At 42.2% G+C, this 27,316-nt stretch overlaps 1 protein-coding gene across 3 annotated transcripts in view; it reads right to left on the bottom strand.

Annotated features, from left to right (window-relative positions):
• The window catches only part of SH3PXD2A (SH3 and PX domains 2A), a 374,731-nt gene that overhangs the window by 199,047 nt on the left and 148,368 nt on the right, over positions 1-27,316 (bottom strand). For all 3 annotated transcript variants that reach the window (XM_084846410.1, XM_084846409.1, XM_084846411.1), the window contains 2 exons: positions 19,044-19,120; positions 8,692-8,783 (listed from right to left, as the gene is read on the bottom strand). In XM_084846410.1, the coding sequence (XP_084702536.1) occupies positions 8,692-8,783; positions 19,044-19,120 (169 nt within the window). The remainder of the gene's footprint in view (positions 1-8,691; positions 8,784-19,043; positions 19,121-27,316) is intronic.

Raw genomic sequence — 27,316 nt, 5'->3', positions numbered from 1 at the left:
CAGTGTAATTTAGGGTGGTGAGGGGAGGAGTCATTTTCTTGCTGCTGTTGATAAACAATTGGGAGTCAGAAATCCTTGCTGATCTATTGCACATCACCCAGAGATCTATCAGTAGATCCAGATATACATTCTGCCCACCTCTGCCCTAGAATATGGATCATGCCCCCAAATTTAGCTTACACAGAATTTACTTCTTCAGAGATCAGGATGGATTTGATATCCATCCCTCGTCCCCCACCCCAAACTTCCTCTCTCTTTCTCTCACACATGCCAGGTGGTTGCTACCAACTGTGGTTTCAACAACAGTAATGGAAGTAGTGAAACCAGCCATGAAATGAGAAAAACACACTGAAATATAATAGACTGGGAATTTTATCCCCAAAAATGAAGCTAATGATTGAAAATGATGCCATTCTCCTTTCATCCAGGAACACCAAAGCACAAACTTACAGGAGAGTCTATTCTTCATCCTCTGCCAGCCTCATAATGCACTCTTCATCAATATGGCCTCTTTGATATCTCCATCAGGCAGAGGCAAGTGCTGTCCTGAAGCCCAAACATTACTATTTAATTTCCTGTCCCCTAGAGCCATGCCTTTTTCAAGCACCAAGTCCCCAATGACTATATGTAGCGCTCTCTGTCATTCTCATTCCCATAGAATGTATGGCATACATGATGAAATAAGTCCTTTTTCTGTTACTGAAACAGACCATTTGTCAGGGCAGCAGTGCTGTCTTTTCATAGGGCAGCTTCTTTTTGAGAACTTCTAAGCTGCCGATTCTGCTCTCCAGTGTGTCATTCTCTATACTCTAAGACACTGGATTCCCCTTCATAATCCAACAAATAATTGCTTTTGATTCAAATGTTAAGCCTACAATTTCTTTTTTTAAGTAATGGGTAGGTCAGATTACCGGCAAGTCATTTCCCGTGGTTTCTTGACAATTTTTCAGACTCTAATTAAAAGCAAATGCAATTGGACAGATATAAGATCCTGAGGTTTGCCGCAAGTGCTTTGAAGCCAGTCTTCCAAGGCGGGTGCTGAAACCTCTTGAATGTGGGATACATAACTTATTTGACTCTTGTAGTTGCCCTTCATTGGCATAGGCTAGAACACTTCAGTGCCACACTAGAACATACATAAGAACATGAGAACATGAGAAGAGCCCTGCTGGATCAGAGCAAGGGTCCATCTAGTCCAGCATTCTGTTCACACAGTGGCCTGCCAGCTGTTGACCAGGAACCCACAAGCAGGGAATGAGTGCAACAGCACCCTCCGACCCATGTTCCCCAGCAACCGGTGTACATAGGCCCACTGCCTCTGGTACTAGAGGTTGCACACAGCCATCAAGACCAGTAGCCATTGATAGCCTTCTCCTCCAGGAATTTGTCCAACCCCCTTTTAAAGCTATCCAAATTGGTGGCCATCACCACATCCTGTGGTAGCGAGTTCCATAGTTTAACTATGCGCTGTGTGAAGAAGTACTTCCTTTTCTACTGAGGATAACTACTGAGGATAAAACTGTCAGAGACACAAGGGCTTCAACTCTAGTCTTCACATTTCAAGGTGGTGCCTCTACAGCAGGGGTGCAGAACTGCAGGCCCAGGGCATTCATCCAGCCCAATGAGGGTCCCTAGAAGGCCATGCCCCTTTCCCCCAACCACTAATCATTTGGTGGGTTCCCAGGTTTTGTACAGTTTTTCCCCCATTCTAAAAGGTTGAAATGCCTCTCCTAAGGCTTAGTTACTGACAGTAAGAGCTTTAAGCTAAAATCTGCTACTATTTTTTTTGGCTGCTTTTGCCTTTGGCCTTTGCCCCTGAGAGCTTCTCCAAAATGGAATTTGTCCCTCAAGTTTAAAGAGGTTCCCCACTCCTGCTCTACGGAATAAACGTTTCTCCATCAAACCTTGATTGATTAATGCAACAACAACAACAACAACAAGCATTTATTTAGTACCTTTTGAGTGTTCAAAATATTTCACATAATCCTAGAAATCTCTCTTTCTTCCCACGGTAACTTGAACATTCATGCCGATCACATTACTTGACCCAGAGGTCTTCTGGCCTTTGCCACCCTAACTTCCTTTTTTGGCCTATGGTTTTGGACTGACTTCCTCACCTACTGCTGTTGCCATTCTTTCAATCTCCTGTTCTCTAAGAGGTATTCTTTCCCTGACATGATCACAGCCATAATGGCATTTCCTCTGGTAGTTGTTCTTAAAGTCAGGTCTAGGGTTATCTGTGAAATTTCAATTAAATCAGAAACTTTGATAATTTGATAAGCTGCCTGTCATTCTGAGTCAAAACATGAGGTTATTTGATCTGCTGTTTGCCTTTCTGGGGGCAGAGTGCATCAAAGACCATCAGCACAGACATGGTGGAAGATGGATGGTGTGGTGGTGAGTTTACCAAGCAATTTTTGGCATATTCACTGCAGACCAGAAAGTGTTTATCTATAATCTGTTTGTGGAGTTTTATCTTTTGGATACAGTACTCTTTAAAGAATCTAAAAGGCACCCACTAATCTTCATAGAAATGAAGATTCAGGAAAGAGAGCTTGTCCAGATCTTTCCTTGATTATTAAGTGTTTAGAGACACTGAGATGGTTTAGATGGGATGCCAAACCAAGGTTTGGTACTATGTGAAGAAACCTTTAAGAACTCTAAGGTTTGCACACTTCCTCCTCCTCCTTTGTTGTATACCACAATTCCCTCCTTCCCGTTCCAATTTGAGGCAAACCATCATTTCCTATTTCATCCAGACCAACAAACCATGGTTTGTCTCTGACCTGCAAAGCAGAACTGGAAACTAAGATCAACTCTGTTTTCCAGCCCTAGTATAGCAAAAACCATAATTTACTGCAGGGGTGGGCAACTTGTGGCACTCCAGATGTTGTTGGACTACAATTTCCATCAATCTTAGCCAGCATAGCCAATAGTGAGGGGAGGACAGGAGCTGAAGTCTAATAACATCTGGAAGGCCACAAGTTGGCCACCTCTGGTTTACAGGTTCGGGCAAAGTGGCAAACTATGATTTGTCACAAACAAGGAAGGGAGAGAAGGAACCATAGCACACAAGGGGAAAAAGAAAAACATGAGCCCAAGGGCCTTTAATGACCAGTCCAAGAAGCGCCAAATCATGGTTTGATATTACATCTGAACCGCACCAAAAAGTGCTTTTCTTCCAAATCCTATGTACAGATCATGGGAGGTGTTTAGCACACAAGCTGAGATATGAAACATAGGGCTCTCACTCCATTGGACAAATATTAGTCAAGTTATATAGGTTGTAACTGATCGATCCATTAATCAGTTAAATCAGGATAAGTTTTCATCCAAATAATACAACAGGTTTCCTTTAAAGCATACTTCTGTCGTTTTGGATTATGCATGTGTGTATCTCAGCAGCCACCTTAGAAGAGGCCATCCTTCCTGTGTGAGACAAAAGAGGGAACACCTCTTATGAGATGGCACCTGCCACCTGAAATCTTTATAAATGCTTACGTGAAAACAACATAACGTTGCCTGATTAACGAGACAACTTTTTAGTCAATCGAAAGGTCTGTAATTGATTCAACTTGGTGCGTGCATTGGAAGTGGGGGTGGGGGGAAAGGTTCCACTTCCTTCCATTAAACAAAAACACATACATAAAAATCTTTATATGTAAAAGGGCTGCTGGTGTCTGCTGTCCTCCTCCTGACCTGGAGGCAAAAAGAGGTTATCCAGTTGGACTGTCGACGTAAATTAAATTACATACCATAGCAAAACCTTTCAGATCTCCAGAGATATTAATTACCTTCCTAGAGAGCAGAGAGCAGATCAATATGCATAAAAGAGGTTTTTAGAAGCAGTGTTTTTTCCCCTTGGAAGGAGACTGGATAGGCACATACCTTTTATTATAAACTACCTTGGTTATATAGAACTTCAGGGAATTATACAGGAGGCTTCCCATGTGTCTACAATTTCCTGAATCAGCCTGCTGCTCTGTACTTAGACACATGGTTTGTTTGACTATCACAACATTTATATATTTATTTATTTACTGTTCATAGCTACTGAACCAATTCCAAGGCTTTAGGGCCAATATATGCAAATTTATCACACACAAAAAGAGGAAGGTAAGCCTTCAATCTCCTTATAGCCATTCACATGTTTCTATGATATTTCTGTTATAGTCCCTGTAGCTGATGGCCCTAAGATACTAAGATCAAAATACATATGGCTTCATAAGAAGCTCAGTTTTCCATTTTGAAGGATGTCTAATATCATGGGTCCTGAGGAAATATAGCATGGAAAGTAAGGAGAGTTATATAGGGCTTTTCTTTTAATACACAGGGAGGCAGAATGGGATAAACCAGATACCTCAACTGCTGGGAAGTGTAGAAATGTTTGGCATGCCCCAAATGATAGAGTTACAGAGGCATGCAGTGTGACTGCATGATAACATTTCCAGATGTATTAATCTGTTGCACCAAAAACAAGAGTCTTGCTGCACCTTAAAGATTAACACATTTATTCTGGCATATGCTTTCATGGACATTGTTCATGTCTTCAGGTGCATGAACCATTAACTTTAAATTGGCAGATTTATATACACATGCCAAGGTAGGGGGCAGGGATGTAAACTGCAGTGTTTAGAGGGAATTGAAATTTTAAAAGTACATATGAAACTACTGAAGTATAACGTAGATCAAGAGATTCAATTCCATTTCTTGTGGTTTGAATAAAGTTTTCTAAAATCACATTACATATGTTAATTGGCTCACCATTGGAATGATGTCGGTGATATCACCCAACGGCATTTTGTGAATGGCAACCATTAAGGAAATCATCACTGTCTGTATTTTTTGCATTACATTTCCTCTGACAACAGAGTTTATTATGCCCCCGCTTGCTGCCCACCTCAGCATTTGTATATAGATCTGCTAATCTGAGGTTAATGCTTCATGCATCTATGAAGTGGACACTGCCCATGAAAGCTTATGTCAACATAGATTTGTTAGTCTTTAAGGTGCCACAAAACCCTTGGGTGACATAACAGAGGATGATTTTTCTTGAATTCTATTCCTGATGGAGAGAGCAATCCTATGGTCCCTGGGAGAGTGTCTGAGGGACCACAGGAATGCTCAGAAGAGCACTTCTGAGGTTGGAGACAGCACGCCAACCTTGGAAGGGGAGGCAGAGATCCAACCCTCTTGCCCCACCCCCTCACAGCCAGCCCAGAAAGAACCATGCTGGCTGCCCTCCAAGGTTGGACAACCGACTTCGGAGGAGGATGAAAGAGGGGCATTCTGGTGGGTGGGGAGGGTAGAAGATCGGAGAGGCCAGGATATGAGTTATCTTGAGCCTCCTTCAATATCCTTCCCTCCCCCTATGAAGTGCCCTCACTAAAAAGCCCATCTAGCTTGGAAGACCGGAAAGTGAAGATCGCCTCCACTGGTCCTCCCACCCTGCTGACTTCAGCCTAGTAAGACATAGGAATCTCAGAAGCCTCCAGGTTCAGAGGCTTCTGAGCAGTGAGGGTGCAATTGATAGAACTGCACCCTAAAAGACTGTGTTGAAAGGAGAAGTGGGCAGATTTTGGTTTCTGCTATAGGGTTTTTGGCAATGTACTTCCCATCTCTGTGCCTTATTTTCTCTTTCTGTAAAACAGGTTACATCCTTTGTAAACATCAGCAAGAAGTGCAGATTGTAAATTAAGGAGGACAAGCACACAGTCTTTACACATGGCTATGTCCCCAACTCTGATCCCTCATGTAACCATACTGTCACAAGTTATTGTGTTCAGGGTCAGGGACAATGAATCTAGTCAGGTTTTACAGTCTTCAGGAAGCTGATAGAAAAACCATGTTCCTTTAGAAGCCACGTTCTACATCTGAAAACAAGTTCCCTTCAGTTTGATCTTGGAGAGGCAATTGTAGGAATTGCTGCATCTTTAACATTTGCCAGTCTATGCAAAGCTATTTCCAAGAAAACAGAGCTACACTTACAAAAATGTGGCCTTCAAGCAACTGCCCACCACAGCCTTGAATCAAAGCCCATTAGAGCCTGTGCAAAGCCTCCCACGGATTGACTTTAGCTTTGGGATTTGTTGACCGCATTGGCTTAAAAGCCATAAGGATACTTGATGGGGACAGAGCTGTGGTCCATCTAGTCTCAAATACCAACTTCAGCTAGTTAGTACCATCTGCATTTGGAGGAAGTGTATGAGAATCAATAAAGGAAGTGCATAATTATTAATCATATGGTTCAAACTCAATTTCAGGCCATCAGAGATTACGGAATGCATGAATATGTATTTCTATTCCAATATTATCATGGATAATAGCTGTTAATAGATTTATTTTCCAGCACTTTGTCCTGTCCATATTACCTTTAAACAGCCTTCAATCTGGTTCAAAAAAAGATTACCTCCATGTGTATTTGGAATGGGCAGAACAATCCTATGGTCCCTGGGAGAGTGTCCCAGGGCCATAGGATATGGCAGATCCCCCCTTCAGAAGCCATAGTGTCTCAGCCGAGTCTTCCCACCTCGCTCATGCCCTGATTAGGATGCAAGTGGGGCGGGAAGGAGGCACTCACAATATGATGAAAGTTCACTGCAAGCACTGGCCAAGATGTTTTCCATGCAGAGAGAAGGGCTCATGGAGCTCTGGGCCTCTATCTGCATGAAAAAAAGTGGATGGGGCTGCCACAGATGATGTCATGGGAGGGGGTGGGGTTTTGGGATGGAACTCTACTCACTTGATATCATCCAGCCCACCAGGTTTGGTCCAGGTGGCAATCTAGCCCCCGGACCAAGAGATGTGGCTTCCCCTCTGCCATAGACATTGCTACATTCTTGGGAGGAGGAATCTGAGATCAGACCATTCCTCCTACCCCATCCCTTTGCAGCCACCGTGGAAAGCAGTTTGGTGGCTGCTCTTCCTAGGTTGAAACATCAGAGCTCAGGAAGAGCTCAGGAAAAGGGGAAAGGGGTGGTACAATGGGTTTTGGACAGGGAGGGGAGGAAGGAAGAGAGGGCAGGATCTGAAAGCCTCTCTGTCACCCATCCCACCCAACGCGGTAGATAAGCTAGACGAGCCATGAGACTCATCTAGATGAAGCTGTAAAGAAAAGGAGAAACAGGAGGTGTTTTTACCTCCATCCTCCTCCCACCCTGCCCGCCTTCTGCAGGAATTGTGGGAAATTTACATTGGAGATTCCGAGCTGCTAGGCATGGGGAATCCAGGGCAGGCCTGAGTGCAATGTAGACACCACCTGATCCAGGATGCCATGTGCGAACGGCGGTCTGATGTCAATAAACAGGAAAGGAGTGGTCTTAGAGAGTGCTAGTGCTCAGAAAGTGGGGGATGCTACATTTGCTTTTATGCCCTGACACCCTTCTGCCTAAAGGCCAAGCTACATAAAAGCTCTGTGACCAGATCGCCAATGTTTTTATCTTTATTTTAAGGCAGCCATGGGGTGCAGGGGTGCTGGAGGAGGGTTTTCCCAGTCTAAATCCCCCCCCCCCCGCTGTTTAACCTCATCAGGAAAAATGTATCATGCAGGGCTAACAAAAGCTTTGGGGAAAGATTTAGACCAAGAAAATGTCAGAGGACGAATAGCTAAACACCTTCTCGTCTTGTACCACTGGTCTGATCAGATTCAGAAGTCCCTGCTGTTGCTTAAAGCAAAAACAAAACCATCTGGACATCCATAGCATATGTAGTTTGTCCCTCAATCTCCTGGTATCTGTTCTCCACTAGCAAGCAGCTACAAGACAGAAGAGGTAGAGGGACATTCACAACTTCTTCCTAGATGTGCTAATACCTACGGTATTATTACCATATTATTACTATGTATTAATACTACGGTATTATACGGTATTACGGTCGATTGCGTCTATGGATGGATAGGAGAAGATAAGCATAGGCCAAAGATGTTAGCAGCCAAGATTCTCTAAGCCTGGAGAGGATAAGGTAAGGGTCAGGAGATGGAAGCAGAGTTCATTTGCTCTAATGAACTTAGCCACCTTCATGGCTAAGACATGGATGAAAGGGAAGTGGTTGGCTAGGGCAAGCTTAGGCAAAAGGCTACATTGGTATCAGCTGTGAGGCATGGTGGCAAACTGCCAGTAACAGCTGGGAGGTGGTGTCTATAAGAAACACATACAATGTAGTTATTGGCAGTGTTCCAGCTGAACAGAGGCTGTATTTCTGCCCTTATTGTGATGGATTTTGCTTGCTGCTTCCAAAGAATAGGGTCTCCGGAAATTGTATCCGACATGGATCATAATCAAAGTCTTGCAAATCAACTTTGAGCATAAGTACATCTGGGAAGGTGGATGGTAATTAGAAGTTGATATTTAACTGGCAGGATTTCCCTCAGCTGATAAAGCCAATACTTTGATGACTTTAACGATTCCTTGAACATAATTCCGCAAACCAACAAAGCGAGAAAGGTTCTCTCCTTTGACCTCTGATTAAACTGATGCCAAGTTCGTTTGAATGTTCCCCTCGCGCGCACACGCACACACCCTAGCTTATGTTTGCCAAATTATAAGCCATTTCCATGGGATGTAAAATCTTAAAATAAAATGAAGTGTTCTCCCATCCTTTGGATGTGATATAATGTAATGACCTTTAGCTTCCTTCCTTGCAAACAAAAATTTAGTAGCGTAGGTGGCAGTAGAAAGCAACAATGGAACTTACTCTTTAGGAGGATTTAGGTCCTCTGGTCTGGCCTCAAAGAATCGAAAGACTTCATCACACTGTGAAATGTGAGGGGGAAGCTTCACCAATGCCTGTTATTTATAAATAAACAAACAAACAAATAAATAGTGACCCATTATAGAAACAAAGTAACAAGAAAGAAAAGGCTAAAAAGTTTTGGATTGCATCAACTCAGAAATACTTGTTAAGAAAAAAGAACTTCAGAATAGGACTGCAGACAAACTTTTGTGAAGACATAAACTGGACTATTTTGGGCTTTGCATTTGAAAATATGAACTTGATCATCAAACCGATTCAGACCTGCCACCTGGTGTCCATCTAATTCACCCTTCCCCAACCTGGTGCATTCCAGATGTGTTGGACTGCAAGTCCCATCATTTCCAGCCAGCATAGTCCATCGGAATGATGGAAGTGGCACCTCAACACATCCCGATGGCACAAGGTCAGAGAAGGCTGCTCTAGTTGGTCATCTGACATCTACCACACCACCAACTGCCTCCACCTCCTGGAAGCTAACGCCTTGGTCCCATATTAATCTACAACCACCATGGGAAAAGAAAGCAAAAACAGCAGATAGGATGAGTTGTGCTTGCATTTAGATGGTGATGCTGATAGTCGATGTTGCTGTCACATTCTTTCATCTTCCCCCTTCCCAATCAACACACTCCAGGATACCAGGCTTCAGGCTCACTACTTATTAGTTAAGGACTAGCTTCCTTACAAATGCAAATTCTAGGAAACTCTCAGACTACAATGAAAACAGCTAATCCACACAATTATGAATATCAATAGAGGAGTGGAAGGGGAAGTTAGAGAAGTTGCCAGCAGTCTGAACAAGAACGTCTCAGCCAGCCAGACTAGCTTCGGAGGGATGCCCCTCCCTTACGGTGGCTCCCTCCTATCTAGGCTTTCACACATAGCCAACCTGGTGAAGTGTCTGAGCTCCATCTCTAACTTTTCCCACTTCACTCTGCGACGCACCCTAGCATTTCTCAAGTCACGCCCCTCACTCTCCTCCTCCCCTGAAACCTAGGTTCTCATGGAGGAGGAAAGGGGGGCCCCTTCAGGCTGAGTCATCTGTGATTCAAGGTCTTGGGAAGAAGGCCTTGCCATACCTGAGCTCACTAGGGAGGGAGCCTCCCCCTGTTCTTGCTGTTCTCATTCTGAATCTGAGCTGCTAGACATCTCCACATGCTCAGATTCATTCCTGACAGTTGCACCTAGAGCATCTCTACACCAGCCTAAAATCCCACATTTAAAATGGGGCTTTCTGCTTCCATTTTAAATGCAGGATCATGACAGACTACCTTTACATGTCCTTCCTTCCCCCTCTTTCCTCCCTTCTCTGAGTCTTCCATATGTTTCATTATACAGCTGCTAGATGGCGCTGTGGTCTAGCTCCCCTTATTGCAGCTTTTCCTCTTTTCACAGAGGGAACTCAAGTGGAACTCAAGCACTGTAATTTGATAGCTCATTACCTCCAATCTTTTAAAAAATGGAATAAAGGTAATTTAGTGTGGGAGATGCCGTAGAGGTTAACAACATCATCTAAAGGACCCACAAACTTCCGTGAGTAACCAATCTCAATAGTAGGATAAAAGCTACATGTGAAGAAGCTCCTAGTCTCCCACTTACCTCTATCTATAAAGGACAAATTGTGAATCTTGTTGGCTACAGCAGGTAAGAAAGAAAGGTGGCTGAAGGAAATGATGGACCATTGCAGCAGGAAGCTCAAAACTTTATACTTTCAGTGATGTTCGGTTTTCAAAGAGAAAGCCAGCATCTATGAGCAAAGACCTTCTGACACTAACATTAGCTGTTACAAAAGGAAGAAGGATGGTCTTTTTGACACAAACAGAACTTATGCTTTATATTTAAGCAACAGGACTAGCTGCTTTGGGTCAAAACTTGTCTGTACTTATACCAGTGCAAATTCAAAACACACTCCTTGACAGTATAATCTTATTTGTACCATAATTCACCCGAAAATTACTTGTTACAAATTTAGAGTTCTTTGAACATTTGATTCATTGTAGTTAAAGATAGGCAGGGTTCCATTTTGTACTTCACAATGCCTCCAACCCAATTAATTTACTTTAGATTTATATCCTTCCCTGTTCCAAGAGCACTATAGTGCATCATGATTTGGGGCCTTGGTTTAGGGTTGAGATATGCTTTGATCATTATCCTGTGCAAAATGATGCCATGGGGATCCAGCCAGATGACTTAATTTTTCAAAAGAATTTTAGAAATACTCCTTTCCAATTTCTGATGGCTACTGTTTACATAGATGCTGAATAGTCATGCAATAATTCTGACCTGGGAAAATATTTATTCAAAGGAGTAAACAATGGCAAGGCTAAAGGGGCAGCTGATTTCCATTCCCTGCTTCTAAGTTAAGCTGGCACCAAAGAGTTCAATATACCCAAATTGTCTTAGAGGTACCATAAACCTATTCACCAGACTGATGAGGTTGCCTGGCTCTTAGGCTGTAAACTCAGATTTAAAAGATAATATTCCTTCCAGATCAGACATCCCCAACCTAGGGCCCTCCAGCTGTTTTGGACTTGAGCTCCTATCAGCCCTAACCAGCATGGCCAATGTTCAGGAATTTTGGCAATTGTAGTCCAAAACATCTGGAGGGAGCCAGGTTGGGGAAGGCTGTTCTGGGGATATTTTGGAAGTCTGAATGTTATGCCAATTAAGGCTACTGGGCTTGGACCTGACTCATCTACTACATGTCTGATCTATGGTTCCCTGCCACAATGTTCTGTGCCCATGCAATTTTTCCTTTAAAGCAATTATTGTCAATTATTTCCATATTTGTGTTGCTATTGATAATGGTAGCCTTTCATGTTTGAAGATAATTTTTCCTTACCATTATTGTGATTTGATAAGATGGGTTTGACTGTGATTATGTTAATGGGGTTGGGATTTGTCTTGCTTGAGCCATGTGTTAAGAAAATCCATCCTAAGTAATTTCTACTTTTTTCAGGGTTTCCTGCATGCATTAGGAGTTGAAAAATCCCAACAGCTTTCATCAAGATTTATTTCTATAGATGATGTTTAAAGGCAAATGCTTCCCATTAATTTTATGGAATAATGTTATACTATTTTTATATAAATAGGAGGAAGGAATTACTGAAAATGTAAACACTGGTAGCCTATAACAGAATTAGTGCACCCTGAGATTTCTGTGACTGCATTCAGATGTCACTTTCTCTGTTCAGTTTGGAAGATCAGGAATAAGGTGTATTCATGTGCAATCTCTCCTCTCTCCTCCCCTTGCACACATGATCATCATCATCATCTGACACCTTTCGCAGAAAAAGACTCAAGGCATTTCACAACAGAGACCAAAACATACAAAAATTTAAAACAATTTAAAACAGCTAAAAATAATTAATAATAAAATACTAAGACCTGATAAAATAATGAAATTAAGAAACCCATCACATATCTGTCATATGTTAATAAATACTTCCTGATTTGTCAAACCACAGTTTATTATGACAAACTAAAAAACTGTGAGGTGACTGATCACTCAAAATGAGGATTGTAAACCATGTTTAGATCCTGGTTTACACTCCTGGTTTATTCAAACCATGGTCTCTCCATCCGGATGTCACAATAAACTGTAGTTTGACAAACTAGAAAGGGGTTCATTAAGCCAGGTATGAGAGGTGAGGTGGGAGTGTGAGCATACACAGCACATTCCTGATCCTTTATTGGAGAAAAAGAATATCACTTGTTCTCACACGTACCTGGGAATAAATGCCATTGAACCCAATAGGGCTTATTTCTGAATAGACACTTACAGCCTTTTCAGACTACAAAATACCCAATATTTTTCTCTACTATTGAGCTAGCCCTATATTGCTCCAGTAGTGCAATATGTGGTCCCCGTGCAATCAATGGGCTTGTGTTTCAAAGGAACAGCTTTGCTGCAAATGACAGTCATACCCCAGTTTTCTGCTTTTACTTTTAATCAGAGTATATATGCACTTCAGCCCCAGAGAAGATGAGCACACAAAATACAGAGGCTTTCTCTCCCCCCCGCCCCCCGCACTTTCCTTTTTTAAGGAAAAGATTAATGAAGTGGCAAGGCACTGCTGTAAGGGGAAAGGGTGCACTGGCTCATGTTTGCCCTTTTAAAAAAGGCTAACATATCCCTCTGGCACTTGAGTGGAGGGAGTGGGGAGTGCACAGCCTCTAAAGAGGTTTTATTTTTAGAAATCTAAATTGCTTTTTAAAAGCTCACAAAGAACATAAGAGCCACAGTGGATCAGACCAAAGGCCTATCTATCCAGCATCCTGTTTTCACAGTGGTCAACCAGATGTCCATGAGAAGACCACAAGCAGGACATGAGCGCAACAGCACCCTCCTGCTCATGTTCCCCAGCTATTGGTATTCAGAGACACTCTCTGAACTGAAATTGTTTGGCGGTCATTCTCTTTTCTACAGAGAAACCTGGGAACTATATTTCTATTAGGCGTGCTAAAGATGCACCTTCACTACAATTTCCAGGAAGGGGTGGGTAGGCACAGAGCATGAGTTAAACTGGTATAAGTAAAACCAATGTAGGCTTGTTCTGTAGATAAGCCCTCAGCTGATATGATAGTTGTGGAAAATAATCACTGTTTCTCAGTGACCACAATCCATGCAGCAGAAGATTCAGGGCAGACATCTGGATCCCACACAAGTGGATATCAACAATACATCTTTCAGAGTAAAAAGAGATTGTCTAGGAAAGCCCTTAAATTCAGATAAATTTATTATCTGCCTTCACCTTGTGAGTCTGCACTTTTCTAATTAGGATGGCAGGTGGTTTGCAGATATAGGCCACTCAGGCTGCAATCCTACACTGACTAGTGATGGAAAGTCCATTTCTGGTCACATGTATTTCATTTTCACATGTATTCATTCATAAATCTGTTTCATCCTATTTCCACATTAATCTGCAATTCATTTTTTTAATCCATTCAAAAATAGCATTATGTATCTTTAAATACTATTTTGACTGTATTTTCTCTTAGAATATGCATTTCAATATGCATTTTAATCTCAAAATAAGCATTTTAAATGCATCTTGATACATTTTTTTGACCCAAGAACTGCATCACAACATTCAGAGAAGTGTGAAATCTGATGGATATCTACATTCTGATACACACATTGGTCCAGGATCAGGTGTAGATCAGGTCAGTCATATTAGAATGTTAAATATCATATTATTCAAGCACCCCTAATATCACTTACATGGGAGTAAACCCCATTGAACTCAATGTGTTTAACATCTGAGTAAACATGTACAAAACTGCATTGGCAGACTTGTAAATATGGTGGGTTGGATCCAGGCTATCATTCAAATCAACGTGAATACTTAGACATGACTTAGGTCCCACTGATTTCAAAGAGAAATAAGTGCTACTGTCTTAGTCGATTCAATCCACCATGATCATTCAAAAGAGGCAAATTCTCACACCTCTAATACCTAAACAGCATGTGACATATGAATCAGCCCTCTGTTTCTACATCACTTATCACATGGGCTAGTGCACAGCATTTGGATTTGGCACATTACCTGCAATGAAACCCAATATTTGGCAACATTATATTGATGGTTTTTGATATACTGTTTCAATCAGATGGAAAGAGGAAAAGGTATGTTAGTGGAGAAGCAATTAATACAATTGCTAATAATGCAAGAGCAAGAGAAACAGAAAGAATATGCTATCTGTTCCATTCCTCATTTCTCTTGATGGTGTGCACTGTTGTTAAGAAACACATAACTGATTTTGCATATGTGGGTGTTCTTAATCATAACAAAAAGAGCTACAGAAAAGATGAACGCCACCAGAGCTCAACACTTTAGTTTTCCCAAAGGAACAGGACCCAGGACTAGAGGTGCTTTGGTTTAACCCAGCTGGGGTCTTCTTAGGTTTGCTTGTCTATTTCTTTATTTCTTTATTGTTTACATTTATGTTGCACCTTTCCACTAAAATTGGTGCTCAGGGTGGTGAACAGTAAAATATAAATAAAATAACAAACTTATAATTAAACCATGAACACTTACCAAAATAAAAACATACCCCAATATAAACACAGCAACTCAAAACACCAATAAAAGGGGGCAAAACATCACCCACCAAATTAAAACATACTTCCATGTTCTTCTGTAGGTGTGGGGTAGAAAAGGGGAATGGACAGGGTAATAAAAGATATCTCTGGCTCCCTCTGGGTGAGTGAATGAAGGGAATTAAACATTTTGGCAAATAGGGATGGAAAACTCATCCTATGCATTAAGTGCAAGATACAATGCACACACATTTAGAGGGTCTTAATTCGGCTGTTGAGAAGCCTTATTAAATCAAGAAATGTCCCTGGTATGGCAAGCTCATAAAGAAGTAGATCTTTCTTTTAGATTTTAGTTTTTAGATTGGCTACAGCTCTGAAGTTTAAAGAAGAAAGCTGCTTCAGATAGATGGGTTTAATTCACACAAAAATAATGCCAAGTCTGCTAACAGGGCAATTGTCCAGGGAGATAAATTCCAGTGGGCATGAAATATTTACAAGTGCAGTTCGCACCGTCTTTCTAAATTACCAGCAAAACATTCCAAGTTTTGTTGTTTGTGTTTCTACATGAAAAGACATATCCCTTGCTGTCTCTGCTCTCTCACTCTCTCATCTTGCTTCTTAAAGGCTTCCGTTACTGTGCCAGAAACAGCCTAATTATCAGAGCACAGCTATTTACTTTAGCTGCTGCTTAGCAGCAAAACATCACACAGTCCTTGGGAGGTCTGGTGAGCGGAGGTAACCTGGGCATATCCCCTGTTAGCCATGAAGCTCATTGGTCCAAACAACATCTCTCGCCTACCTCATAGGATTTTTGTGAAGATAAAGGGGAGAACTATTTATGCTACCCTTGATCTTCTTGGAGGAAGGGCAGAGTTATAATGCAATGATTCATGAATCTTGGCCATTCCACAGATAAGTTTTACAACCTGGGCAACCTCCAAAGAAACAATACATGTGTTTGTGTGAGTGGTGGCTGGAAAGTTCTCAGCCTCAATGGAATGAAATTAGGCTATTCAGCCACCTTTTGCACCTTTCTGGTGTGAACTTCATTAAGGGCCCCCTAACTTTCATCCAATATTTGAGCACTGTTGCCAACTGGTCGGGGGGGGGGGGGAACTAGCCTGATTTGCTCCTGTCCTTTTAACAGGGGTTTTATCTGTAGAAATCAGCAGATAATGATTTTTATGACATGGAACCTCCTTATTGCTTTAGAATCTACAGTGCAGAACAACTGCTGTTACAGAAATTAACTAAAGGCAATAGTTAATGCTGCTAAAGAAAATACTAGTACCTTAGGAAAGCATGATTTACTTTTCCACTGCATCCCATGTAAATGCATAAACATGAGGAATCCAGTTAGTGGATATTGACATGATCACATTCCGAATCTATATGTTCCAGGGATCATAGAATAGTAGAATCATAGAATAGTAGGGTTGGAAGGGGCCTACAAGGCCATCAAGTCCAACCCCCAAATCAAGTGTAACATTCTAGCAGACAAGGGACTGTGGCCTTTTAAGGACTGCGGTAGATGGAACCCAGCCCTACCAACAACCCTATATATGTATCTTCACCCCAACCAATGCATGATTTTTCCAGCCCAAGCTGTGGCTTGAACTTTGCCTAGTATTGATGATGAGCAATTTTGACAATGGAAGGATTTTGATTCCGCTAAAAGAGTATGCTATGGTAGGTTTCACTGACAGAGAAAGTAAACAAGGCCAAGATTAATATTGACTAGCAGTTAGATGTACATTTAGTTTATCATTGCAGCTACCATTGCTTTAATAATTTCTCAAACATGCACTGCTCCGATATGACCCTCACCCAATAAAGAACTGTCTGCTTTCCAAATTAATTGCATCTCAGATAAGTAACCAGTTTCGGGGGGGGGGGGTCAGAGGTCACCCTTCCAACCTTGGAGTGAATTCCTGACTTCTGAGCAACACGTCTGTTCAGTGAACCCATGACATTATGTCTTATGCACATGTTTTGCACAGTTCCTGTCGGAACAATTAATGCAAAGGATACAGTATGAGGGCATGGTTATGGATAGCCATTAGGCCTTCATTTGCCAGACACTGCATCATTTGTTGCACAGACAGCTTGATCTCATAAGATAAGATTTCAGTTCCATTTCCCCAGCCAAAGAGTTTAGCATTAATGCGCTTTTTTTCTTCAGGCCCCAGGCTCTTAAAAAACTGATGCAAATTACCGTCAATATGCATTGACTACATTGTTTCTTCTGACCCTACTGGATGAAAAATGCAGAACTAATCTTAGAAACCCTATTTAATAGGGTCTATTAGGATCCCCATTAGTCAGCAAGCATTAAACCTGTGGGTGTCATGTCATTTCCTCCATATAACCATGTTCAGTGGGGGATTCATAAAACTGCTTAATATAGACTGGCAACTTACTAATATTCTTTTAACTAAGTATTTATACAGTTAAGATGTTGAATATATGGGAGTGTTTCCATACTATTCTAAAACAGTACGAAGCTAATTTTTGTTTATATTTTGGAGAACACAACATCATGACAGTTACTTGGGAATGACAGCTATCATCACAGGATCATGCTGGAAGAATGTTAACCTCATATTAAGCCTAATCATGTTCATGGTTACTCAGAAGTAAATCCCACTTAACTGAGTTGAATTTACTCCCAAGTGTGCATAGAACTGAAGCCTGACTGGATGAAGAAAGAGGCTGTTTAAGTGTAAGGGGCAGTAGGTCTTTCCAACTTTCTTCCAAAGCTGCAGTCTGCAATATTACAGATATGAACTTCCAGGAACACATTGAACCAGTACTTCAGGACCTAGGGCTCCTTCACATTGAACTTTTATCCTGCGATTGAGATTGCTCCTTCATGGCAGTTTGCGGGTTCTTTACATGATGCTGTGACCCTCCAGGGCATCTCCTGCGCTAAATGCCCTTTGTTCCATTTTTAAATAAATCGCAGATAATGAGCTATCAAATTACCCAGTTCTGTTCCGCTTCAGTTTCCTCCATCAAAAGAGTTAAAGCAGCAAGAAGAAGAGCGAGATCAGTGAAAGATAATGGAAGACTCAGATATGGGGAGAAGGATGGGGGAGGGGGAGGGGGGAAAGGAAGGGCATGTAAAGCGAGTCAGTTGTGATCCTGCTTTTAAAACGGAAGCAGAAAGCCCCATTTTAAATGCAGGATTTTAGGCTGGTGTAGTAATGCCCCTACACTCATTTCCTTTCTGGGCTTTTACCTTTAAAGCTCCTCCTTTTATTCTTTCATTATAAAAAATATTGGATGGGACTCCCTCCTGGCCAGCACAGGGTCCAGATGCAATAGTTACTTTTGAAATAAATAAATCCTTTGGAAAAGACCATGGGACTCCTATGTAGATCTGTGGAACACTGAACATTCTGGATTTGTGATGGATTCGGGACATTTTGAATCACTGGTTATAGGAGGTATTAAAGAAGTAATGAATCATCACAGGTACAAAATGGCTTGATTTCATTTAAGATGAAGGCCCATATTATCTATTGTCATTTCTACCACACCTCTGGGACTCAAAGGGTAAATTCTGAAGCATAAGCTGCTTGCCCATTTCCCCTTATTTTAGGCACTAACTACATGTTACTTTAAAGATATTGCTAGTAGCTATGTATTTTTTCTCCCTTCCTTTTTTTTTTAACTCTAAAATAAATGCAGGAGGCCCAATCCAGATTGGAACCCTAGCATGGGGGTAGTGAGACTATGATGGATGAGTACTATTGCTTATATTATTGTTGCCTTTTAAATTTTGATATTTTATACAATTTTAATATTGTTGATGATTTAATTATATTTTTAACTTTGGCATATTCCTATTTATATGTTTTAAATGTACAAGTTTTAATGATGTAAAGCTGCCTTGAGTCCCACTATTGGGAAAAAGGTGGGATATAATAATAATAATAATAATAATCCCTTTGCTCACCCCCACACTGTGGTCTCGATCCCAAATAGAGTCGGAAGCAACTGACCGAATAAACAACAAACCTGCAATTTACATTGCCAAAAAAGTGATCTATTTTTTCAATGGATCACTTTTGGGTAATGTAAATTACTGGTGTGGGGAGACCAATATGGAACAGGATCACATGTAATGGTGCATTTGAAAACATACCAATAAGATAAAACAGTCCTGTTCACCTAACCTCATTCCTCATAAATTCATTTGGCTGACCATCGCTCACTGTAATATCACTCTTCCAAGAACAATTCTTACCCTGCAATATTCATCAATGGGCTTTAGTCTCTTCACAGCTACGTCTCGAATGTGACTTCTTCGGAATAGGATTTTACCTGGGAAGAAAGAAGATGCAAAGATTTAGTGTGGGTGTAGGGCTTTTCTACATGAGGCATTTATCGTGCACTAGTCATCCCCTGCTCATGGTTGTTTGCAGGTTCTTTAGACGATGTTGTGACCATCCAGTTTCACTTCTGCATCTAAAGGGCACTTTTGGCAAGTTATTTAGCGCAGGAAAAATGCAGCATTTAATTGTGAAAGTGAAAGGAGCAGTGGTTTTCACTTGTGTATTTGCACTATTCCACTATACCACAGTGCCACCTAGATATTATGTAATGGGAAAGCAGGAATGGCAGTGCTCTTCATGTAGTGCTCGGACCTCAGTTCTGCAATGAGACCAAAAGCAGCTTGTTGTTGTTGTTGATTCGGTCAGTCACTTCCGACTCTTCGTGACTTCATGGACCAGCCCACGCCAGAGCTTCCTGTCGGCCATCACCACCCCCAGCTCCCCCAAGGTCGAGTCCGTCACCTCCAGAATATCATCCATCCATCTTGCCCTTAGTCGGCCCCTCTTCCTTTTGCCTTCCACTTTCCCTAGCATCAGCATCTTCTCCAGGGTATCCTGTCTTCTCATGATGTGGCCAAAGTACTTCAGTTTTGCCTTGAATATCATTCCCTCAAGTGAGCAGTCTGGCTTTATTTCCTGGAGTATGGACTGGTTTGATCTTCTTGCAGTCCAAGGCACTCTCAGAATTTTCCTCCAGCACCACAGTTCAAAAGCATTTATCTTCCTTCGCTCAGCCTTCCTTATGGTCCAGCTCACGCAGCCATAGGTTACTACGGGGAATACCATTGCTTTAACTATGCGGACCTTTGTTGTCAGTGCGATGTCTCTGCTCATCACTATTTTATTAAGATTTGTCATTGCTCTCCTCCCAAGAAGTAAACGTCTTCTGATTTCCTGGCTGCAGTCAGCGTCTGCAGTAATCTTTGCGCCTAGAAAGAAAAAGTCTGTCACTGCCTTCACGTTTTCTCCCTCTATTTGCCAGTTATCAGTCAAGCTGGTTGCCATAATCTTGGTTTTTTTGAGGTTTAACTGCAACCCAGTTAAAAGCTACAGTGCTTTTAAACTGCTGATTAACAGCCTCATGTGGAAAAGCTCATAGATAGAAAGTACTTATATCCTGCATTCTCCTAATGCAGAAGAAGGTAATTACTTCTTAACCTCTTCCTATCCAGCCTATGAAGCTTCATGGCTTCCATCAGTACAACTCTCCAGTGGCTTAGCCATGGTTTTTTCTATGCTCTGAAGAGAAGAAAATACTCCCTTGCACACTGTGTAAATATATTTTGACTCTTCCAGACCCTGGATGGAGAGAAAGGGTAGGTCTCTTCATAATGCCATTGTTTAGTGGCATAGACTTATGACAGGATAAGCTCTAGAACAGTTTGTGTATGTTACACTTTTTCACACTGTATGAAAATCTATGAAGCAGGTACTGCCAACATTCTTAATTAATGAGATTATATTGTTGTAGCCATGGGTAGCTGGACATAGCTGTAAGGTGTCAGACATCCTAAATGGGGAATCTGGCAGCAGGGCTCAAATATCCTACTCCCTGCACCACCCTGCTTAGAACCAGCCACTGCAGATGGCTACAGAGTGACAGTACTACAGCATCCACCCCAGCAGGAATCCAGTGACAAAACAAGCTGGTAGGGATCTGTCTCTATAAGCTGCTGACTTTGGCCTGGCCACTTAATCTGAGCATCTCATCACTGAAAAAACAGACTTGAGCTATTTTTCCACCTGCATGGATATCGCTGGAACCATCAGTGGGCCTCTAGGTCAACAGATCAGACAAAAGGGAAGGGTATCCTAAAAGAACTGCAGTGTCCCAAGGCCAAAACGGCAGTAAATAATTTAAACCTAGGAAATGAGCTCTCACATAGACCATGATGCCAGAGAGGGTATTCTACAGCACAGAAGTTGTCAAGTAATTATTTTGGTATTCCTTTCTATTTTTTCTTCTAAGCTCCAACTTTTATTCATATTGAAAAAGACTAGGTAGGTAGTGGAAGATGATATCAGTTCAGGATGTCAGCAGAATTATTCAGTTCTTTTATACTGCCAGTGTAAGAAAACTGACCTTCTAAATTTCCTTCCTTTTTCAGTCAACATATTGCTTACTAGCACTTGATTTTGAAATTAATTGTTGTTTTTAATTCAAAATTTCACTATGCTGAAATAGGGGGAACTCTGAAATTGCACAAGAGCTGCCCATTGTTTTTATTTTGACACACATCTTGTCAATTGTAATGCACTTTCCATTCTCCCTTTGAAGAAACAGCATTTGGAAACAGTGACTTAAAAGAACCCCTTCAAATGCCAGGAGAAGGGGGTGTTGAGTATGTTACGAAATCCTGCAGTTGTCTAGCCTGGTTCTGAAACTGACAAGAAAAAGCAAAGGGCATTTGCTGAAGAACACATGCATGCATGCACGCACACACGCACACACACACACACCTAAACAATTTTAACAATCAACAATAAGAAATTACAGGACCTGATTAAAAACCTTATCATATGCTGCCAAATGCCTGAGAGTAGAGGAAGGTCTTAACCTGGCACCAAAAAGATAACAATGTTATAGCCAGGCAGGCCTCACTGGGGAGATGGTTCCACAATCAGGGGTCACTACTTTGAAGGCCCTCTCCCCCATTGCCACCTTCTGAGCCTCCCTCAGAGGAGGCACCCAGAGGAGGACATTAGATGATGACTGTAATAGACACACTGAAAATTAAAGGTATTAAAATGGCGCCGAGAAGCAGTTGCTTCAAAATGTCAGAAGAAGGGTTATGTGGTGACCATGAAGGGTCAAGAAACAGGAGTAGGCCCGACTTTGATAGCCCTTCTGCTCCTGACCCCTTGAAAGGCCCTGTCCCTCTGTATCTGTCAGGAGTGGTGAGAAAAGAAGATAGGAAGAAAAGCCTAATAAAAAATAAACTAGAAACTAGAAAGAAAAGGAAACTTTCCTCTAAATAATGTTCAGCAGGCTCTTATAGAGCCACTCTGCAGCCCTGCGACCTAGTTGCAAGGTAGGTTGGGTCTGGGGAATGCCAAACCCTCCCAAGAGGAACCTGTTCACCAGCAGGCTCTGTCTCCTAGCTCCATGGCAGTGGTGTGTGTGTGTGTGTGTGTGTGTGTGTGTAATATCCCAAAGGATACTGACTGCCCTGCTGCCATTCCTCAGAGAACTCTGTCCATTCATATCCTGCTACACTGACACAAGGCAACATGGCCTCTGTGACTTGGTTTTGCCAGTGATCAGGCACCAGAAATCTGTGAGGCTTAATTAAGGGCAAAAAGCGACAGAGTGTCATAGTGACAGAGTGTCAAAACCAAGCCTACAATGGAGATTTTGCTGATTTCCTGGCTCTGACAACTGAAGCAAAAAACTATATCTGTAACCTAGACATACGATTGTGATCTTCCTGTCTATATTTTATATTTCATATTTTTATGCTGTGTTTTTATTGTAATGCGATGTGAATGTGCTATACAATCAATCAATCAATCAATCAAGGCAGAAATCCTTCCTTGAAGTTGTTGCACTGAAAAGCATAAAAACATCGTGTGTGTGTGTGTGTGTGTGTGTGTGTGTTTAACTAGAAAGGAAGAATAAAACAGCCCCTTCTTTTCAGCAACACAACTAAATGAGCGAGGATTCTGCACAGTTCCCATGCTCTGGTTTCCCTGTTTCCAATCCAAGCCACAAACAGAAAACCGGACTAGTGGTGACCATATTTTAGAGAAAGTATAAAGCAACCAAAGACATGGAACACATCAAAGATCGCCTGAAATTCTAATTCAGCTTTGCTAAATAGATAGTTTATAAGGGGACCTAGTTGCTGCCAACAGCTTCAAAGTACCATAATAAGTGCAAGACGTGAGCACAAGGAACGACAAGGTAAGTATAATGTCACGTGAAGAACAAAGAGTAGAAAAATAAAAATAATGAAGGGAGGGGTGAGATCCCAGGATATTCATATTTTAATTAACTCCTTAAAGGAATGTAAAAATTATACATGTGATCATAATACTATGACATAAGTCTGGAAATCAAACCCAGGAGGAAGTCACCCAAATGAACTGCTTTGGCAGCTTTTGCAAAACAGCTATGAAATTGTTCCAAACCTGTCACATGGCTATATTCCCCCTAATAGCCTGATCCTAATCATATTTACTTGGAAGCAAATCCCACTGACTTTAATGGACTTTTCTTCTAAGTGCATTGAGAATCTCAGCCTAAGGGAACTGTATCAGATTTTGCACATTTTCCTAGTGATACTGAGTGGCACTTCTCCAGTAGCATTGTCACAATTACAGCTATTTACCTTATGGCTGTGAGAGCCGGACTATAAGGAAGGCTGAGCGCCGAAGAATTGATGCTTTCGAACTGTGGTGCTGGAGAAGACTCTTATGAGTCCCCTGGACTGCAAGGAGGTCAAATCAGTCCATCCTAAAGGAAATCAACCCTGAGTGCTCATTGGAAGGACAGATACTGAAGCTGAAGCTCAAATATTTTGGCCACCTAATGCGAAGAGAAAACTCTCTGGAAAAGACCCTGATGCTGGGAAAGACTGAAGGCAAAAGGAGAAGGGGACGGCAGAGGATGAGATGGCTAGATAGCATCACCGATGCAATTAATATGAACTTGAGCACGCTCCGGGAGAGTGCACAGGACAGGAAGGCCTGGCGTGCTATGGTCCATGGGGTCACGAAGAGTCGGACACGACTGAACGACTGAACAACAACAAAAACCTTTTAGCTGGCCCCCAAAGGTGAGTCAGGACATGTGTACAACATAAAAGGTAATGCAATGCATTCTCAGAAGGCTTAAAGACAAGGTCGGGTTTGAGAGGGAGGTCAGGGATTGATCATTTAGTCATGATGACTAATAAAGAGGACACTATGACGCTTCAGAAAAGGCTTTGCTGAAGGTCTTGGAGAAGAGACTTAGGGCTAGAACAGGGGTGGGCAACTTGAGGCCCTCCAGATGTTTGGCATACAACTCCCATTGCCCCTCACCATTGGCTATGCTGGATAGGGCTGATGGGAGTCATAGGCCAAAACATCTGGAGGACCACAAGTTACCCACTCCTGGGCTAGAGAATATGCAGTATGGGTACCATGTGGAGGCCTCTTTAATTGTCCCCAAGTTGACAACTGTTGTGAGATGATAGCTAATATGTCTGGAGCTCAGGCAATTTTCTCTCAGTGTGGAGAAACATTCCACCAAACAGTTTACCACATGACAACCACTGGTATATGGGGTTGTCATGTGGTAAAGCTGTCTCCATGCGCCCATCAAAACTTGGACATAAGCTTTCTTCCATGTTTCCACTTCCTTCTCCTCCTTTAAGGGCTTATGTCCAAATTCTGATGGCCACCCAGATCACCCAGAGAGAAAATCAGTGAGGAATTAGAAAAATGGGGGGGCCCCCACAGGCAGAGCCATTTTGGACCCTACAGGGAAGCAGGAGAGATGAGGAGTTGTGGCCCAGACTTGGCATTTTCTGCTGTTGATTTTTCTACTATTATCCCTTCCTTTCCTTACACTTGCACACAAATTTATCCACACATGTAACAATCCTGCTGAACTTCCCCATTTTTGAAGCAATTGGAAATGTATCTAATTGGTATGATTTATTACAATCACAGAATCTGTTTAGTGCTTTTAGTACATCGAAGTTGGCCTCTTGTGTATAATCTTCAGCCACAGGGAAACTTGAGCTACTGTTTAAAGATTTTTTGAAGGCCTGGGAGATCGAATATCTCAATTTCTTGCCAAGAGATTTATGATAATCTGTATTGGCCCATCTTCAGGGAGGGAGTTCATCTGGCACAACTCAAATCGTCTTGCTGCTTCAATGCATCCTTAAGCCTTCATTAGATCCATGTGATTTGCTCTGGTATTAAAAAGCAAAGATGTTGTTCCTAACATCGTTGCAGCATGTTTGGAGAGTTGAATAAATGAAACCGTTTCTTTAAACTGATCTCCGCACACACCCCACCCCACACACACCACTTAAGGAAAGATGTTTCTCCTCTTATCTATTTTCATTGAGCACAGATATATAACTGAGAAACAAACTTCCTTTATGCTTCTCACCATGACATTCCTCCCGTCAGTCTGCAGGAGAACGAACACTGAATCCTCTGTTACATACAATAAAATTAGTAAATGGCCATTGAAGGCTGGCTGTTTGAAGGAAACCAGTTGGCCATCAACAAGAGGAAAGAGGGGGTTGGGGGAGTGTTTTGTGGGCAGAATGGCCATTCCATCTTTCTCATCAAAGCATGACCAACAGCCAGTGAGTTGCACAAATATGTCAACTAAATTTACAACCCCCCACCCCCATTGTCATTTCACAGTTAAACAGGAGGAGAATGGGAGTTGGAGTTTGGAGTTGCAGTCTAACATATCTGGAGGGCACCCGTTTCAGGAAGGCTGATGTAGACAATACTGAGCTAGGCACACTAATGGTCTGACTTGGTACAAGGCAGCTGCCTAAATCTTGCCTCTTGAAAAGTGTAAACGCTGCTATACAGATACTATGGGCTTTTCTACACAAGACATTTATCGTCTGCTTTTCATTCTCCATTCACTGTTGTGTACGGGTTCTTTACATGATGTCGTAACCCTCCAGTTTCACTTCTCTGTCTAAAGAGCACTTTTGGTGAGTTTTTTTTAGAGCAGAGAAAATACAATATTTAATTGTAAAAGCAAAAGAAAATGCTTTTTTCACTTGTATATTTGCACTATTCAATTATGCCACATTGCCACCTAGAAATTATGTAGCGAAAAAGCAGGAAAGGCGATGTTCTTCGTGTAATGTTCGAATCTCAATTCTGCAACGAAACCAAAAATAGACACAGCGGATTAACAGACTTTTAACAGCCTCATGTAGAAAAGCTGTATATATGCTAGGTAGGGCTGTGTACTGCTTCAGCTCTGGAGCCAAATTCTGAGCCAAAGTGGGGTGCTTCGGGCCACTTCAGGCCACAACTGAAGCAGGTTGGGATCAGCCCGAAGCAACTCAAAGTGGGTTGGGTTGCTCTGAAGTGCTTCTACGTGTTCAGAGTGACCTGAAAGCCCAGCCACCCAGCCGCCCCTCCACCCAGCCACATGCCTCCCCCCACCATCCAGCTACCCAGCCGCATGAGCCCCCCGCTCCGTACCTGGACCCTTGGGATGTGCACTGGCAGCTATTGGCCTCTTTGATGGAGTCGCCACTGTGACTTCCTCTATTCCCGGAGATTGAGTTCTGTGGAAATGGCGGATGTAAGGCTGCCATGTAAGCAATGTTACAGGCGTAAACACCTGTAATATTGCATAGAAGTCGGCCTTATGGCTGCCATTGTCACAGGATTCAATCTCTGGAAGTAGAAGAAGTTGCCAAAATGGCGACTCCCTTGAAGAGGCCAAAGGCGCCCATCCCAAGGGTCCAGTATGGGGCAAAGGGCTCCAGTATGGGGCAAAGGGCTCGTGTGCCTGCAGTTTTGGGGAGGAGGGAGGACACTTCAGCCATCAGAATCCCACTTCAGTCCCGGAGCCCGAAGCGGGTCAGGCTGGACCCGAAGCAGCCCAAAGCAGGTTGGGCCTGCCTCGGAAGCCCCAAAGCAGCCTCTGAGGCAGGTCAGGGGGTCCCTGCACAGTCCTAATACTAATTATATTCTTGCTTAGCCTTCAAAAGCAAGAAAATGAAGGCTTAATTGCAAATAACAATTGCATTCACAGACATTTCTACTAATAGAGGAGAATCTGTCATTATAAACCAAAGTGTCCATGTAAGAATAAACACCCTCATGCCACATGGAACTGTCACATTTCAACAGCCTTTGCCCCCAATGAAAGCAAACACATTAAGAAGCTCACGCAGGGATTACTGTTCTGGCCAATTACTTCCTCCCCTTTCGAAAGGAAAAGTGTCCTAAGCAAAAGTGACAGCTGGATTACTCCTGCTTAGTCTTTGTTCCACAACTAAATTATTTTTCCCCCTTTACAGGAAGGGGAGCATTAGATATACATAGATGTCTTTTTTTCTTTTTTAAAGACAAATGGATACCACAAAAACCTAGGAGGAAGGGTGTGAACTGACAAATGTGCTTTTGGATCCTGAGCAATTGCATCTGAATCTAGGGAGCGTAACGTAGCCAAACTGGACGGGCTGCTAGAAAAACACTG

Source organism: Heloderma suspectum, chromosome 3 (assembly GCF_057233095.1).
Source record: "Heloderma suspectum isolate Gila_16-S chromosome 3, 16-S_ref, whole genome shotgun sequence".
NCBI classification, from domain to species: domain Eukaryota; kingdom Metazoa; phylum Chordata; class Lepidosauria; order Squamata; family Helodermatidae; genus Heloderma; species Heloderma suspectum.
This window is presented reverse-complemented; position numbering and strand designations above follow the sequence as displayed.